Source organism: Sinocyclocheilus rhinocerous, unplaced genomic scaffold, assembly GCF_001515625.1.
Source record: "Sinocyclocheilus rhinocerous isolate Xijiao unplaced genomic scaffold, SAMN03320098_v1.1 scaffold53, whole genome shotgun sequence".
Lineage (NCBI taxonomy): Eukaryota > Metazoa > Chordata > Actinopteri > Cypriniformes > Cyprinidae > Sinocyclocheilus > Sinocyclocheilus rhinocerous.
The window spans coordinates 2287030-2304022 of NW_015645538.1; the positions used below are offsets into that span (position 1 = coordinate 2287030).

The following is a 16993-nucleotide window of genomic DNA, read 5'->3' on the forward strand; positions in this document are numbered from 1 at the left end:
ATATGCTATAAAATTTAATCTTTAAAAAATTCAATAATTCCTATGCACTTTTCTTAGAAAATAACAAAAACACCCTAAGGCGAACTAAGAGTCTGAATCGACAGTATGCAGCTATTGAGTTTTTGCTGAACAATTTGAATTGACTTGAACTCTGCGGTTAATGTACCATGAGATGGTCTCATAAAGTTCACATCAAAAACAAACCCCTCGTGGGTGAACATCTTGCCATCTAATAATCTAATCCACATGAATAGAACACAAACTCTCGTTCAGTGTCGTTTAGAGCTGATATAGAGTTGCTTGCGTAATGTTTGTCACTTCCTACTATGGCTCTGTCCAAGACAAACCCATTTTGAGTCAAAATGTGATTTCCTTTTAAAAACATCTCTCTAAGGAACCACAAATTCTCTATATAGTGAGATCTATACTAGTTTAGCAGCTATAAAACCAATGACCATTTCAGTTTTCACCCTCTCAGCCCTTCACAAGTTCCCTCAGTCATCAAAAGCCTCTGGCGTTGAGCCCTCTCTAAGCTATAAAAAACACCAAGGCCCCACAAAGGCATGAAATGGTAGCTAGTTTTTAATTGGAACATGCTTTTCCCCAGATTCCCACTATTGACTCCATCCTGTGAGCCAGACAAGAGCCAATATGAGATCTAATCGACAAGGTCTAATCGATAGCACTCAATTTTTGGATCTCATTGCAATCTAAAGCATCTTGTAAGGCAAACCTTCCATCATAGGCATGGCCGGATGCTACGATCGGCAGCATGTAACCTATTACTGTAGCCCTAAAAAACAACCGGAGCCACTCTGGGTAATCAATGGCGGGTCTGCGCTGTCATGGACTTTTATCGGCGACCGTGTCGGCACCTTTGTGGAAGGTGTGCAATATTGCGGAGTCATGCTACAATTGTGGTAAGTCTCTTTGTGGTGAGAAGCCTTGTTGATGCCTGAGGCTCTTGTAAGTAATGGAGGTTTGATACAAAGGTGACAATGATCAAAGGGTACAAAGACACAGTTCATTTGCTTCAGTACTTCCATGTGCTTCCAAGTTAAAAAGGTAACAGTGAATGGCCATGTCATATTAACAGTGATGCCTTTGTGAGGATTTCTATTCAAAAAGATACAGTGAATGGAAAGTTCAAGGCTCCTAGTGACAGGCATCTTGCATCCTCTTTTCTCCAAAATAACACTCTGTCTGGTTTATACACTTTTTAATAATGCCGTTCCATGCCTAAAAGTACATTCCCTTCCTTTCCCTGTCTCTCCCAGTGGCAGGATGAGACTTCAGAGAGACATGTCATCTATTTTTCCCCTTCTTTCTCCTGCCTTCATAACCAAAAAAAAGAAAGAAGAATCGTCTCCCATTTCTGATTCTTTGCAGTTTCACAGCTCCGAGCTCAGTTGCTTCATCCTGCCTTCTAATTGAATTCCACCATGAGCCGAACTCCAAGATTGGCTCCGGATCAAGAGATGACAGTATAATGCATTTGGTCCGGCAATGAAAGAAGGATTTGGGGTGGAACACAGCTCCCTGTGGAAGGGTGAGCTTGTCTTTTTAAGAGACCTGGTCACAGTCACAGTGCAGTTCAGTTCAGCTTTTGATGGATGGCGAAGGAATTCAAGCTCGGGGACATACAAAGACATAAAGACGACTAACCAAGCAAGCCGACCAGACGGTTTACATTATACTAAGAGACGGCAGACACAAGAGAGAGGAAAAGACAAGTAATATTTAGACGTGCAAAGGGTGGAGTCCACATGTTGCTATTTCGAATGTTTACAGGTAAAGAAAGCTAGCTAGACAGCTTGTTTTCCTATCTAGATAGCTAATAAGCTGCATAGCTAGCTATAAATGTATATTTCAATAACAGATAGCTAGCTAGATAAACACGTTAGCTATACAGAGAGCTAATTAGCTAGCTAGCTAACTAAATAGATAGACAGACAAGTTAGCTATAGATGGCTAATTAGCTAGATAGCTACCCATTTAGATAGCTAGTTAGCCAGACAGCTATCTACCTAGCTACCTAGATATAGATAGATAGATAGATAGATAGATAGATAGATAGATAGATATAGATAGATAGATAGATAGATAGATCTATCTATCTGCAGGAAGTCCAGGGCATGTCATTGAACATCATGCTAGTCAGATTTGCTAACAGGCTGTGTGCTGAACACTGGCAGGAAGAAAGAGGTTAAAGTGCTACACTTCAGGATTACATACAACAAACAAGACAATTCAGCAGCAAGTCTTTTACATTGTCCAAAAGGGAACATCAGTAGTCCAGGCGATTCTTCGAATTTGGAACTGATATGCTGTAAAGAGCTACTGAAGATCAGTTGGGTCCTTTTTAGGATTGTTTTGATCAGAGGGAGGGTCTAGATCTGCTTTAGGAGAGTTTTGAGAGAAGTAGACTGAAGGAAGACCGCAGTCTGGTGTGTGCTGTGGACGTCTGAGAAGATGGACAAGGAACGGAGGATCTCCTGGAACGCTCAAGTTACGGTGAACTCTCCAGAGAGGCTGCAGAGGAAAAACACAGAAGGGAGAAAAGACATGAGAGAGGAACACAAACACAAACAATGGACAGAAAATTAATACAGAGAAATTTCAGAGGAGATTGCTGAGAATAAGCGAGTGGAGGATTGTCGTAAATAAGATATCTTTAATACGATACTTGGCCAAAAGTATGTGCCCTCTAATTAATGGGTTTGGCTAGACTTCCAAATTCCAGTGAAGACAAAACAGGGGCCCTTTCAGTCCCATGACACAGCGAGGTCCATATAGAGTTTAGAGTGGAAGAACTTGACCGGCCTGCATAAAGCCCAGAACTGAACACCACTGAACACCTTTAGTATGAATTATGACCTCCTGAATGAGAGAAAAACTCTGCAATGTTCTAACATCAAGTAGAAAACCTTAATGTCATTATGCATTAAGCAATAAAAGAGTTTTTTAAGCATTAAAAGCCCAATTAAAATAAAATGTAGAGCAAAAGAAGACTTTCCTACTGAGAAAAAGAACCCTATTCTCACTACTCTAGTGGAGCAGAAAATATCTCAACAATGTCCCACTTATTCATCAGATTTATGTATAAAAAGATGCACTCAGTTTTGTCAAGATGCTAAAACCTTCGGTCAATAGATATTTCAAGATGAACTCAAATATTTCTCATCAAACAACTACTAGAAATGAATAGTATTAATTAGTAGTATATTATATTCAATATTAAAATAAGATTATATTTTATATTAAATTAACGCCACATTACAGCTCTATATTCTCACTGTCAACAATTTGCTTCTATTTTTATTCTCCTAAAGGAGAATTTTATGTGAAACATCTGAGATGATGTTGATAATTGAAACATATCTGAAAACCCTATTAAAGTCTCATGAAAGGAAAACCTCTGAGCAATAAAACCATCCTCTGGAGAGAGATGGAAATTAAATGAGAAGTACATACTAAGGGGGAATAAAAATGAGGGGAAGAACATAAAGCACATGTGTAGAAACAAACGAATGAACTGATATGTACATAAAAAGAGTCCAGATGGAAAAGAGAATAAAAGAGACAGAGTGCAAGAAGATGGAAAAAGAGGAAGAGAAAGAAAACACAAAATGGTGAATCGAATGGTTACAGTGGTGAATCGAAAGCAGAGGCGCTATCCCAGCATTCAGTATCACAGAGAAGCTCATCTGACCTTTAGAAGAGAAAGAGGGAGAAGAGAGAAAAGACAAAGAAAAATGAAGAGCCAAAAGCAAAGTACGATATGCATCACGATTTAACTGGCATGTGACATCTGTGACATTCAGATAGTGGTATGAGTATGAATTTACCATAATAAACCTTATGTATGAATCACGGTGTGTTATAGCTTGTATTAAAGCATCCACACACACACACACACACACACACACACACACACACAGCATTTGAAATTCATTATCATGGGGTAGCCTGACAAGCTGTCAAAGCAGCGTACACAGGCTCTCCATCCCAAACAGCCGCATACGACGCTGTTGTTGAAAAAGGGGGAAGAGGGAGGTGGCTCTGGAGGTTCAGCTGAATGATAAAGCCGCCCGTTTTTTGTTTTTGTTTGTTGCAAATCAAGGTCAGGAATTTTCCTTCAATTTGCCAAGGAGTGCTGACATGCTGCACAGAGACAGGTACATATTTAGACACACAACAACACACACACACACACACACACACACAAACAAACACAATCATCTCTACATCTAGCCAAAGGGTACTGCTCTACGGCCATCAACATGATAGAAAAAACTGAATAAAATTGATGTACAGTACAGACATCTTCACTAACAAAAAAGTAACAAGTACCATAGCAATACCATGTATTTTATGGATGCTACCCTTATGAAAAAAAATATACTGTGGCATTTTTTTACAGTTCCATTGTTCCAGTTCCATGGATCTGAACATTTACCATAGTGCTTTGCTGAAATTAATGTGGAGTACCATGTAAATAAGAAAACAGAAATCATTCATGGTATCTGATACCATATACCACAATGGTCTTTTGAATATTATTGCCAAGGTTTTTCCTTCACAAAAAAAGCACTGTGGCAATACCAACACTTAAGAAAATTAACCATGGTTTTACTACAAATAAAACCAATAAACCATGGTTACTATAGTTAAACCATAGTAACCATGGTAAAAATGTGGTTATACAAATCGTAATCAATACGCCAAAAAACATGGATCCTACAGTTTTACTATAATAAAAATCATGGTTAATTTTTGTAAGGGAAGGTAATACTATGGTACTTTTAAAATTTGCTATTTACAAGATACTCAGAGGTACTTATAAAAACACCTTAAAACCACTGTGGTAAATGTCAAACAATATGGTAGTAGCATGGTATTTCTTGATACTTGTAAGTGTTGGATTAAAGTAGCCTGTAAATACACTTTTTAAAAAGTGTACACACACACACACGTTTACTTAGCTATCTAAATGGGGACATTCCATAGGCGTAATGGTTTTTATACTGAACAAACTGTATTTTCTATCATCCTACACCAACCCTACCCCTTACAGAAAACTTTCTGCAGTTTTACAAATGAGGACATCCCCAAAGGGAAGTTTTTGCAGATTTTGTCAGGTTTAGCTCACTTTTGGGTACAAATTTGTCCCCAAAATATAGTTAAGTAGGTACACACACACACACACACACACACACACACATATATATATATTTATGGACATTTGCCTTGGTAGTACCAAGGTATTCTTGAGAAGCCAGATTGGTATATAAATATGGTAACCATTCAGTACCATCACCACATAATAGTAATATTTTTGTAAGGGGTTTTAAATGCAATTTCAGATCATGCAATCTTAATTGTATCAAAAATGGTCTATTGTATTTCTTCTGCTGAAAATGATTCTGTCAACCTTGAACCTGGATGTCTGAAACTAGAACAGTATCACTATATCACAATTTCAACGGATACCGTTTAACAGAGCGATCTCAGCCAGACTGAACAAGAGCTGAGAATTACAAAAAAACACTGCAAATGAGTCATTCCCCTTTTCCGTTCTTTTGATTCATTCTCTTCTCTCTGATTAATTATCACAGGCTGAATGTGACAGCGGGAGAACTGTACCGCGGACCCGCTCCGTTCTCTGTCTCTCTGTGCAAGGCAATTCTGAAACAATGAGATCTGCTCATGCTGCTGGGCTCTCGATGAAAAACCTGCATCCCTGTAGCTTGGATTCAGTGCAGCAAGACTGCTTCTATAAAATACTTGAACCCCTAACAAAAGAACCAGATGTTTATCAATGCAACCTTTCCTTGATGTGATGTATAGCACATTAAAGGGGGAAAAAGATGACATTAGATCTTTTCTCTTTTCTATTCCACATCAGTTTTTCTCAGCATTAGTCGAAACGATAGATCGGATTCAAATACATCACAGTCGAGGAGCTATGAGAATGGTGTGGGAGAGAGTGGAGAGGAAGAGAGAGAAAAATGGAGCGTCAGGAATCCTGGAAAGCTCAGGAGAAACAGAAGCTGGAGGCTACCTATGCATTCATAATGAGTTCTTACCAGTGTTATTGAATCAGAGCACAACCCTCGCCTGCCTCAACGCCAGATTCTCCTCCTTGCCTAACATAACCCTGAGCTTTTGCAGCTCCACCAAAAATTGACAGCTCTTACCTTTGTAGTACAGCCAAGATGTGGTCTGATTGGACGACTGGAAGGGTTCTACGATGTCTCTGACATGCACAACTTCTGTTTCGGCAAATGGCCCGAGGCAATGCTCACAAACTCTGAAGTTAGATTATTGTAGTTCTATTCTTTCCCATTTGATTGGATCAGAAACTGCAGCAGTGGAGAGTGTACTGCTTAAATGTGAATGGAACATGAATCAGTGCAATTAGTTTAACATATTGATGTAACCTAAACTAACATTTGAAATGTGGGGTTGAAAAAATGTTATGTTTTTGAAGGTTCACCAATGTCGCATTTATTTGTTTAAAATACAGTGAAAACAGTAATATTGTTAAATATTACAATTTAAAATAATATTTTAAAATGTTATTTATTCCTGTGATGGCAAAGCTGAATTTTCAGCAGCCATTACTGTTTTTAGTAGAAAAATAATATGCTGATTTGATGCTCAATTATTACTGGTTCTCAATTATTAATAATGGTTCTTATAATTATCAATGTTGAAAACCATTTTTGCTGCTTATTATTTCAGTACAAATTATCAAAAATTAATAAAAGAACAGTATTTGTACACTCTAAAAAAAATGCATATTTTACCCAGTGCCGTGTTGTATTTAACCCAGCATTTTATATTAAAAAAAACCAGAAGTCTTTTGTAACATTACAAATCTTTTTACTGTCAATTTTCATCAATTTAACGCATCCTTTTTAAAATCTTACCCCCAAACTTTTAAATTGTATCACAGTTAATATAAATTATTAACTATATAAAAAATAGCACATTAAAGAAGCCCCATCAAGCTCGTGACCCATACATAAATTCCATAATAAAAGATCGTCCTACAGAGTAATTTCAGCTTGAAGCAATAATATGTATTTTAGCATGGCTGGAATGCCAATTTTTCATTCATTTTCAAATAATAACGTGATCACTTCATCCTCAAAATGTCATATGAGGTTCATTTTCAAGAGATTTGAATTTGATGAATTGATGTCCGCATGACTAGTTACACCCTAATGCAGCATCTGTTCTGTTCACACATATATATTTTTGTCCACAGGTCCCATCTGTCACACTGTACCCTGTATAGTTCTGCATGCAAGGAAAAAACATTTACAGACTACCACATTTACAGTAAGTACAACATGTTCAATGCATTCTTCCTTGTACACTGCAAAGGCGTAAATAGGTCGTCCTGTTCTGCTGCAACTTATAAGTTTTCTTCTCTCTGCCCTGATTTCCAACAACAAACAAAAGATCGCCGTATATGTACTAGGTGAAATAAATGGGTCTATTTATGTAGTCATTTGCTCTGTTGTGCCTCACATCAAATGCCTGTGCATCTCCCATGCCTTTACTCCTCTCTCCTGCACAACAGTATCCTATGATTTGCAGGCCACAAGGCAGTGAAGACTTGCGAATCATGAAATGATGAGGAGGGGATGAACAAAATTAGACTTCTACAGCCTACTCTCCTAGTTTCTCTACTTTTCTTTCTCATATATATGGTAAATTCTTTATACATAGAACTTAGGCATACATAAATCCTGTCACAGATCTAGACAGGTGGAGCTGGGGGAAGTGGAGGGTTTAGGAGAAACTCTGATAGCTCACAGCAGGACCAGCTTACAGCGAACACTGAACCTGACTATTTAAATGCTGAGCAACAGTCTCATCAGTAGAATCAGTGTAGGAAATGATGTGATTGCTAGCAGACTGCATTTAAAGGACCTATCAGCCTGCACCATCTAGAGATTCATGACTATAAGCAATTGTTACTGTAAGACGATGCAAATTACTAAAATAAAAACAGAAAAACATTAAAAATCAAATGCAAAAACTTAGCACAGCTTCTCACAAGTTTTACAAAAAGTCCATGAATGGTTCCAAAGACCTTTGTAACTTTTCCAATAGGGATGCTGTAGCAGTTTATGGCCGCAGTTTCAATGGAGCATGCCGCTCGCCCTTAACTGACATTGATAAATACCCAAGGACCTGAGCCCACATGAGAATACACTCTCCCAGCCATCGTTAACCTTGTAAAACCAACCTTCAGCTGATGATTAACAGCACGCCATTATGCGCTATTAGATTTCATTAGTAAAGGCTGAATCTTACACAAAACTACAACAAACTCTATAAAGAAGGTGCAACAGCCACAAAGGAACGGTCAGGGGTAAATGTTAAAAACGTTGCACCACTTTTTTGTTCACAAACCACCTGCAATCCATTTGAAATGTATACTAAAATAGTACTGTGTTGTGTTTAAATAAAGTGAGTGTCATTCTTTTCAGTGCACATATGTATATAATGCCTATAGATTTCACCTTGTGCTATTAGTGTCTATTAAAAGCAGGTGATCCATAATTCAACAAATGATTAAAAAAAGCAGAACAACGGTAGACATATTTAGATTCCTTTAGTGAATTGGGTCCTCAACAATGCTATCAGGGAGTGAGTTTTTAGCGAATTCCCCAATCTGTCTCTGACAATTGCAATGACATTTTAACTGTCTTTTAATATTTAATCAATTAACTTCAATTGTTCTTTTGCGATGTGTGTGGTACAGATATTTTTAATGGAATTTACATTCAGCGTTCACATGAGAGGGAATAAAAACACCATCCCTAATTTAAAATGAGAATGATGACACACAAAGTACGAGAGAGGGGGAGAGATTGAGCAGAGATGAGGAATATTCCCTGATCTGCCACTGGATTTAGGCTCTTCTCAGCTCCTGCTTGGAGGATTACTGCATTTACACTTTAGCTTAAAAATAGCCCCGAGATAATTTATTTAGCCTGAGTGTGCCTGTCTGCATTGTGTTCCTGAAGAAGAACTTCCTCTGCCTGAGACCGATATCCTTCCACAAACCTCACGTATAAACACGGAACCTCAGACTTTCAAAACATTACAACCAAAATCAAAATTCCAACTACGTTGTTTATTGTCATTAAAAAAAATGAGGAAAAGAACTCGAACTCGGGGACGTTTTTTCCCCGAGAGGCATCCTTGAAAAAAGGAGGTGAAAATAACAAACAGTAGAAACAAATTTTACAAAATACGAGATCAAATAGTGTGTAAGTGATGATTTTTCTAAAGAAACACGATCTAAAGATCAAAATCGGCAGATAAAGTCTCTTTTGTTTCCCTTGAGCTTCTCACAGTTGTCTTAAAGCATATTGTGAATGTGAGCAATAGCAGAAAAGTCACACTGTGAATGGCTGCTGGACCTGAATGATAAGATATAGATAATGCCTATATCTATCATGTCATTAAGAAAATACACTATATAAGTCAGCAAGATTTTATTCAGCAAGGGTGCATAAAATTGATCAAAAGTGACAATAAAGAAATTTATATATACAGTCATGTGAAAAAATTAGGACACCCTATTAAATTCCATGGTTTTCTGTATTAGGACATAAGAAAAAAATATCTGGTCCTTGGCACGTTTTAAAATTTTGAAAATAAAACCTCAGATGAACAACAACACATGACATATCACACAGTGTCATTATTTATTGAACAAAAATAAAGCCAAAATGGAAAAGCCATGTGTGACAAAGTTAGGACACCCTTACTGTTAACATAGGAATTAAGAGGGTACGTCAGGCTCTGCTAATCAAATGCCTTTGATTAACTGATCTTCAGCAAGTGTGAGCACCTCTTTAAAAGCAGATGTTTTGGCAGTTTGCTGGTCTGGAGCCTTCAGGTGTGTGTTAACACAAAGCCAAGAAGGAAAGACATCAGCAATGATCTTAGAGAAACAGTTGTTGTTGCCATCAATCTGGGAAGAGTACTACGGCTATTTGCAAACAATTTGACCAATTCCATCAAACATTTCCATCATTCTACAGTGAGGAAGTTTATTCACAAGTGGAAGACATTCAAAACAGACACCAATCCTCCCAGGAGTGGACATCCCAGGAAATTCACCACAAGGCCAAACCATGTAAAGCTCAGAGAAATGGCAGACAACCCAAGAACTTCACCGCAGACTCTACAGGCCTCAGGTAACATGTTAAATTATAAAATTCATGACAGTACAGTTAGAAAAATATGGGGAAAGTATGGCATGTTTGGAAGGCTTGCCAGAAGAAAGCATCTTCTATCTAAAAAAAAAAAAACCATGGCAGCACGGTTTAGGTTTGCAAAGTTTCATCTGAACAAACCATAAGACTTCTAGAACGATGTCCTTTGAACAGATGAGACCAAAGTGGAGATGTTTGGCCATAATGCACAGCAGCACTTTTGGTGAAAACCTAACGAGCATATCAGCACAAACACCTCATGCCAAAAGTCAAGCATGCTGGTGGAGGGCTGATGATTTTGGGCTTGTTTTGTAGCCACAGGACCTGGGCACCTCACAGCCACTGAATCGACCATGAACTCCTCTGTATACCAAAGAATTCTAGAGTCAAATGTGAGGCCAGCCGTCCGACAGCTAAAGTTGGGCCAGTATTGGATCATGCAATAGGACAATGATCCCATGCACGGCAGCAAATCTACAACAGAAGGGCTGAAAAGAAAAGAATCAAGTAAAGAATCAAGGTGTTTCAATAGCTCAGTCAAAGTCCAGACCTCATCCTGACTGAAATGCTGTGGCGAGAGCTGTGCATAAACTTGAATATAAACTGGAGCAATGTTGTAAAGAAGAGTGGGCCAAAATTCTTCCAGAATGATGTGAGAGACTGATAAATTCATACAGAAAATTATTACTTCAAGTTATTACTGCAAAAAATGAATCTACAAGCAATTGAATCATAGGGTGTCCTAACTTTGTCACACGTGGCTTTTCCATTTTGGCTTTATTTTTGTTAAATAAATAATGACACGGTGTGATGTGTCATGTGTTGTTGTTGAGGTTTTATTTTCCAAATGTTATGACCTGCCAAGGACCAGATAATTTTTTATTATGTCCTGATACAGAAAACCATGGAATTCAATAGAGTGTCTTAACTTTTTTACATGACTGTATATGTCCAATACTCAAATAAATGCTGTTTTCTGGACTTTATATTTACAAAAGGTTCCTACACAAAATTTTTATTTAAATTGTAATAATATTTCATAATATTTTATTTAAATTGTAATAATATTTCATCAAATAAATGCAGCTTTGATGAACATAAGAGACTTCTTTCAAAAGCATTTAAAAATCGTATCAACCCCAAAATTTGAATATTAGTGTACGTTACATCAATATGTTAAATAAATAAAACAATAATGGCACTAATTCATGTTCCATTCACATTTAACCTACAAACTGTGTGAACATCACCAATGCCCTTGAGAATCATCTACTACTACTGAATCTATTGGCGCTTTTCCACTGCGTGGACTCGGCTCAGCACGGAACGGCACGGTACACTCGGTTTGCGTTTCCACTACAGTTTAGTACCGCTTTAGAGTGGGCGGGATTATTCACATGTCGTTATAGTTGCGCCACCTCTATTGCCGCGACTCCTGAAAAACTTTTTCATTCCGCGTCGCCCCATCAAGCTCTCGCTGGATCCGCTCCTTTGCTATCAACGAGAGCAACGTCTATACTTCCTCAACAGACAACGAAACAGCCACTTTTTGGTTGTTAAAAAAGGTGCGCTTGTTCAAAACAGTTGCGTTCGATCCTTCGCTGGCTGTGCTGATTTAAATCTAGCGGTTCTGTTGTGTTTGTGTCGCAAGTTCAGTGACGCAGGTAGTGACGATTCTCTCGCCAATCCGTGAACAGCAGAGTTTACACGTCACGTTTTGGTAACGGTACGGTTCACTTGGAACCTCAACCGAGGTGGTACTAAAAAAAGTACCAGGTACCAGGTACTGTACCCAGTGGAAAACCCCCCAAAAGTGAACCGTACCGAGCCAAACCGTGCCGTACCATGCAGTGGAAAAGCGCCAATAGTCTGTTACACAGACATGCGCTTACCCTTCTCCATCCCCAACTCCTCCTTATACAGGCATGATCACTTAGCGTCTTGTCCACGGTAATCATCTATCAGCTAATTGTTGCTTAATCTGGTCCAGTTTCATTTACAGACCTGTATCACTTCTGCATGGAATTTTATATCTGTTGCATATTAAAAATTCTGGTAATTGCATTAGGCTTCGAAGGTTTCAAACCTCAGTGAAGTTTTCTTGTGGACAGCTCAGAATCTGAACCCTTTAGAGCAAAGCCTGCCGCCAAAATAATGTTCAGGACCTCTACAATAATCTTAATCAAACGGAGTGGTCCTAACTGAACTAGTATTTGAGGTGTGAAATTTTCTTTGGGGAAGAATCTTGTTGAAACTCTTCTCTGAAAGAGGTGTCTTTGTTTTAACTTGATTTAACATGATGCCTTTTTGGATGATCGATTATTATATGTGCTTACCATTGTGAGTCGGGATAAGGAGAGTTTTGAACAATGATTTTTACGTGCTTGCTCAATGGTGATGTTTACACCGGATAAAGTAGATGCCCTGTCCGATTTCTGAGTTACTCGACATGCTTTAGCTAATAATTGATTTTCTGATTTTTAACCAAAAAATCTTCAGCTTTAAATGCCCAATATCAGCGTTTATTTTCACCAAAAATGTGAAAACTATCAGAGGCAAGTTCTCTTCACTACACACACACACACACATAACTAGCCACAGCCCACATGCAATACTTTGTCCTTTCACAGAAACTGCTGTCCAAAATGATTTAAGGGCTCATGACATGTCTTTTTTCTTATTTAATCTTCCATGAGGGTCACTTATAATGTTAGTTTTTTTAATAATAGATATTAAAATATAGTCATGCATTTGCAAAAAAATTAAAAATAAATAAAATAATTCTGACACTTAATTTTCGTTCAAAACAGTTGCGTTCGATCCTTTGCTGGCTGTGCTGATTTAAATCTAGCGGTTCTGTTGTGTTTGTGTCTCAAGTTCAGTGACGCAGGTAGTGACGATTCTCTGGCCAATCCGTGAACAGCAGAGTTTACACGTCACGTTTTGGTAACGGTACGGTTCACTTGGAACCTCAACCGAGGTGGTACTAAAAAAAGTACCAGGTACCAGGTACTGTACCCAGTGGAAAACCCCCCAAAAGTGAACCGTGCTGGATCTCATTACCCTTTCGTTGATAGGGATGAAACTCTCAAAAGAGTCCTTAAATTTGATGACTCGACACTTTAAACAGCCATGAACCACAGAGACCAGGAAATTAGTCCAGGAAGGAGTCCTAATGTTTTGAATAAGTGATTTATCTTCATAACCTTGAGGTTCGTTGGCGAGTAATGACCCCTCTGAGTAAGTGGACATCTTTCATATGGGAAAAGGATATTGTATTTTTCCTTTTTCTCTGGCACTTCCACTTATTTGACGAGATGTTATCTAGTAAAACTATTATTGAAGATATTAAATCATGAAGCTCAAGTTCAAACTGAAGGTTGTCACTTCCTTAAAGTTGCTAATATATCGGAATTTAAAACAAATTTATGATCAAAAGCTGACTATATTAACTACATTATCAATCTACCTCGACCTTGCAGATCCTCACTCAAGATATCAATTGGCATTTGCTACATAAAGACCACAACTATGCAAGTATGTGAGTTTACAAACTTGATGAATCGGATAGCTGAAGCTCTTGCTAGCAACTTGCATTTTTAAAATCATGCAATGGTTTCAAAATTCACATTTCAGGTATGGCTGTGTGACATTTACTGTATGTTGAGAGGAAACAAACAGGAAAAGTCTCCTCAAGTAAATGTTTACCACAAACCATAATTTACTCTTATCAAAAACTGATATTCTAAAAAATATTCTTAAAAAACAGAACAGCTCCATTGAGTTTGCTGTTTGAATTAAATGAAAATGACTGTGTACTCCTAATTAATGGAAGAAAATGTTTCTTTTTTTATTGAGTTATCCTCAAAAGCCACACGCGAAACAAACAAACAAAGCAGCATGGTAGATTTAGGCCCAATCCCATTTCTACCCCTTAGCCCTTCCCCTTTCCCCTCCGTTTTGCACGTTCACGTGAAGGGGTAGGGGGGTCTCGATTCTCTTTTGGTTGGAGGGGTAGGGGGAGGGGAAGGGCCAGACAGCCCTTCAAACAAAGATTTTTCAGGACCACACTTCAAACGAAGGGGTATGAATTATCTCAGCGTAAATCGGCTACCGCGGCAACATGGCTGCCCGACCGAACAAAAAGAACCATAAATGTGAGCATTTTTGGCATTAATAAAGACTTTAATGAAAAGTAATCATTTGTTTTATGTTACATTCAATCGTGAGTTCATATTTACGGTCATGTTATTCAAAGAAATGTTTGCAAAAAATCACTAAAGTTCGTTAACATCATAGCATTACAGACCGCACGAAAGTGCCACAACATATTTCCATGTCTGATCAGGACGATAACCACCATAGACATTGAGGGGGGGCAGTATTTCAATAATTAGAAATCGCTAAACCCTTTTGTCCCAATTCTTAGGGGAATATTTTCACCCCTACCCCTTGACACTCTGTTTCAAGGGACAAAGGGAAGGGGTAGGCGGAGGGGTAGGGGTAGGAGAAGGGGTATAAAATAGAATTGGGATTGGGCCTTAGTGTGAACCACTAACAAATAAATATTATGAACTGATTCTTTTACCAAATCTTTTGAAAAGACTCAAGAAATCAAGAGTTACTAATTTGTATCAATCTGATGAGTCTTTCACTGAAGCAACTCACTGAATCAATCACAACGCTAACTGAATCCACATATGACTTATTTACATTCAGTGATATCTTTCTTAAAGGGTTAGCTCACCCAAAAATGAAAATTCTGTCATTAATTACTCACCCTCATGTCATTCCAAACCCTTAAGACCTTCGTTCATCTTCGGAACACAAATTAAGATATTTTTGATAAAATCTGAGAGCTCTCTGACCCTCCGTAGACAGAAATGCAACTACAATGTTCCCAGGTCCAGAAACGTAGCAAGGACATCGGTAAAATAGTCCATGTGATATCAGTGGTTCAACCGTAATTTTACAAAGCTCCAAGAAAACTTCAATTGGTATCATTACTGACTGGTTGTTCATACGACATGTTTCCAAGTTTCAACTATCATAATGAATGCCAGGCAACTGTAATGTTTGAGGTCATAACTCGGTTTTATTACAGTGTAAACACATAATCGAAAAGATTCAATGGGACATGTTACTAAACGCAGCCATCTTGAAGAGTAAACCTTACTCTTTCTTCCTAGACCTTTCCTCCCCTCACATTATTACATGCCCTAATGCTTCATGTAACACATTCTACAGTCAGTAATTAAACTAAAAATCAATTTGTCTGGGAGAAGACAGAACAATGTGGCTTGCATGTGGGTGTTGGAATCGCTTCATTACATACGATTACATTTTTTCCTCTTGTTTCCTTCTGGTTTGTTTTCAAGAGGCCGGAAATTCTGCACAGGGCAAGTCTGGGCCTAATTACACAGATTCTTTGGTCACATTATAACAGGAAGTCCCCCATGAAAGCTACAGTGATGAACAAAATTAAAAAAAATACAACAGTGAACTAAGTCAATAAACAGCTTAGTGTCTAGACAACATGCTGGAGACAACTTTTTTTCCTGAAGAAGTAATTATTTTATATTCTTTCACCATTATTGAAGTAAAAATAAGAAACAGAATTTAAAACTCTCAAGTGAAAACTACTCACTGGATGGCATACGGCGTTTACCAGATTGTATGTAGATTCTGAAACACATTAGCAGCTGTCAGCTCTATGGGCTGGGTCATATAAGGGCATGTGCCAAACAACTGAATGATAAATATTAATAAGACAGCGCAATGACTCTGGGGAACACATGCCATCATGACAACATCATTTTTCCCACTTTGAATATAATAACTTCAGTCTCATCCATCAGTAATGGAAGGAAAAAAGCTTCCAGCTTATTGCAGCAGCATTATGACAAATGTTTAATGTAAGTGACAGTGGTGTTATTCAACATGGTGACTCCAGGTAAATCTCACCCGGCTATGATTGAATTACTCAAAAAAGCAAACGGAAAAGGCAAAGAAAATATTTGCACAATCCACAATGACTAATTTCAAACATTGAGGAACAAGTAGTCCCAGAATTTGTTGCCTTATAAGACACCCACGCTACACTGACTAATCATGGAGGAATACAAACTCCTACCCCTCCTCTTCCCCTTAAATCCATTCAGATGTCAAATGTGTGATTGACAAATACAGTTTATTTGCACGGAACACAACGCCTGGATTTCGCCCGGTATGTGCCTTGGAAAAAAACTGCAAAATTGAGAGAGGAAATTCATTAAAGCCTGTTTCACAAAGAAAATTACCATAAAAGTTGTTCCTAGGAATCAAGGCCCAGTGTGAAAGTAGTTTAAAAGGACAGCTCATACAGAAATTAAGTTCTGTCATCATTTACTCACCCTCATGTTGTTACAAACCTGCATGACTTTTTTCTTCTGTTGAACATTAAAGAAGATATATACGAAAATAGTTTTTGTTCATACAGTAAAAGTTACTGGGGTCCAAAACAACACTGACCCCACTGACAAAACCCAGGTTTTGAATGACATGCGGGTGAATAAATGCTTTTAATAATGAATTGTATCCACTGATAGCATTATTTACATATGTTTTAGCACCAGATCCACTAAAAATATGAAAATTAGATAATATAATAATGCTTCAGCACTCCAATTCAGGTACCTAAACCATCACCACTCGTCTGGATACACGCCTGATTATAATGCTCTGCTCCATCATTAGATGGATTA

General features: G+C 38.0%; 1 protein-coding gene across 1 annotated transcript in view; it reads right to left on the reverse strand.

The window, feature by feature from the left end:
- Positions 1-212: 212 nt before the first annotated feature.
- samd12 (sterile alpha motif domain containing 12) overlaps positions 213-16993 on the reverse strand; it is an 89556-nt gene continuing 72775 nt past the window's right edge. Inside the window, exon 5 of the mRNA XM_016509884.1 lies at positions 213-2532. Coding sequence (XP_016365370.1) covers positions 2510-2532 — 23 coding nt within the window. The 3' untranslated portion in view covers positions 213-2509. The remainder of the gene's footprint in view (positions 2533-16993) is intronic.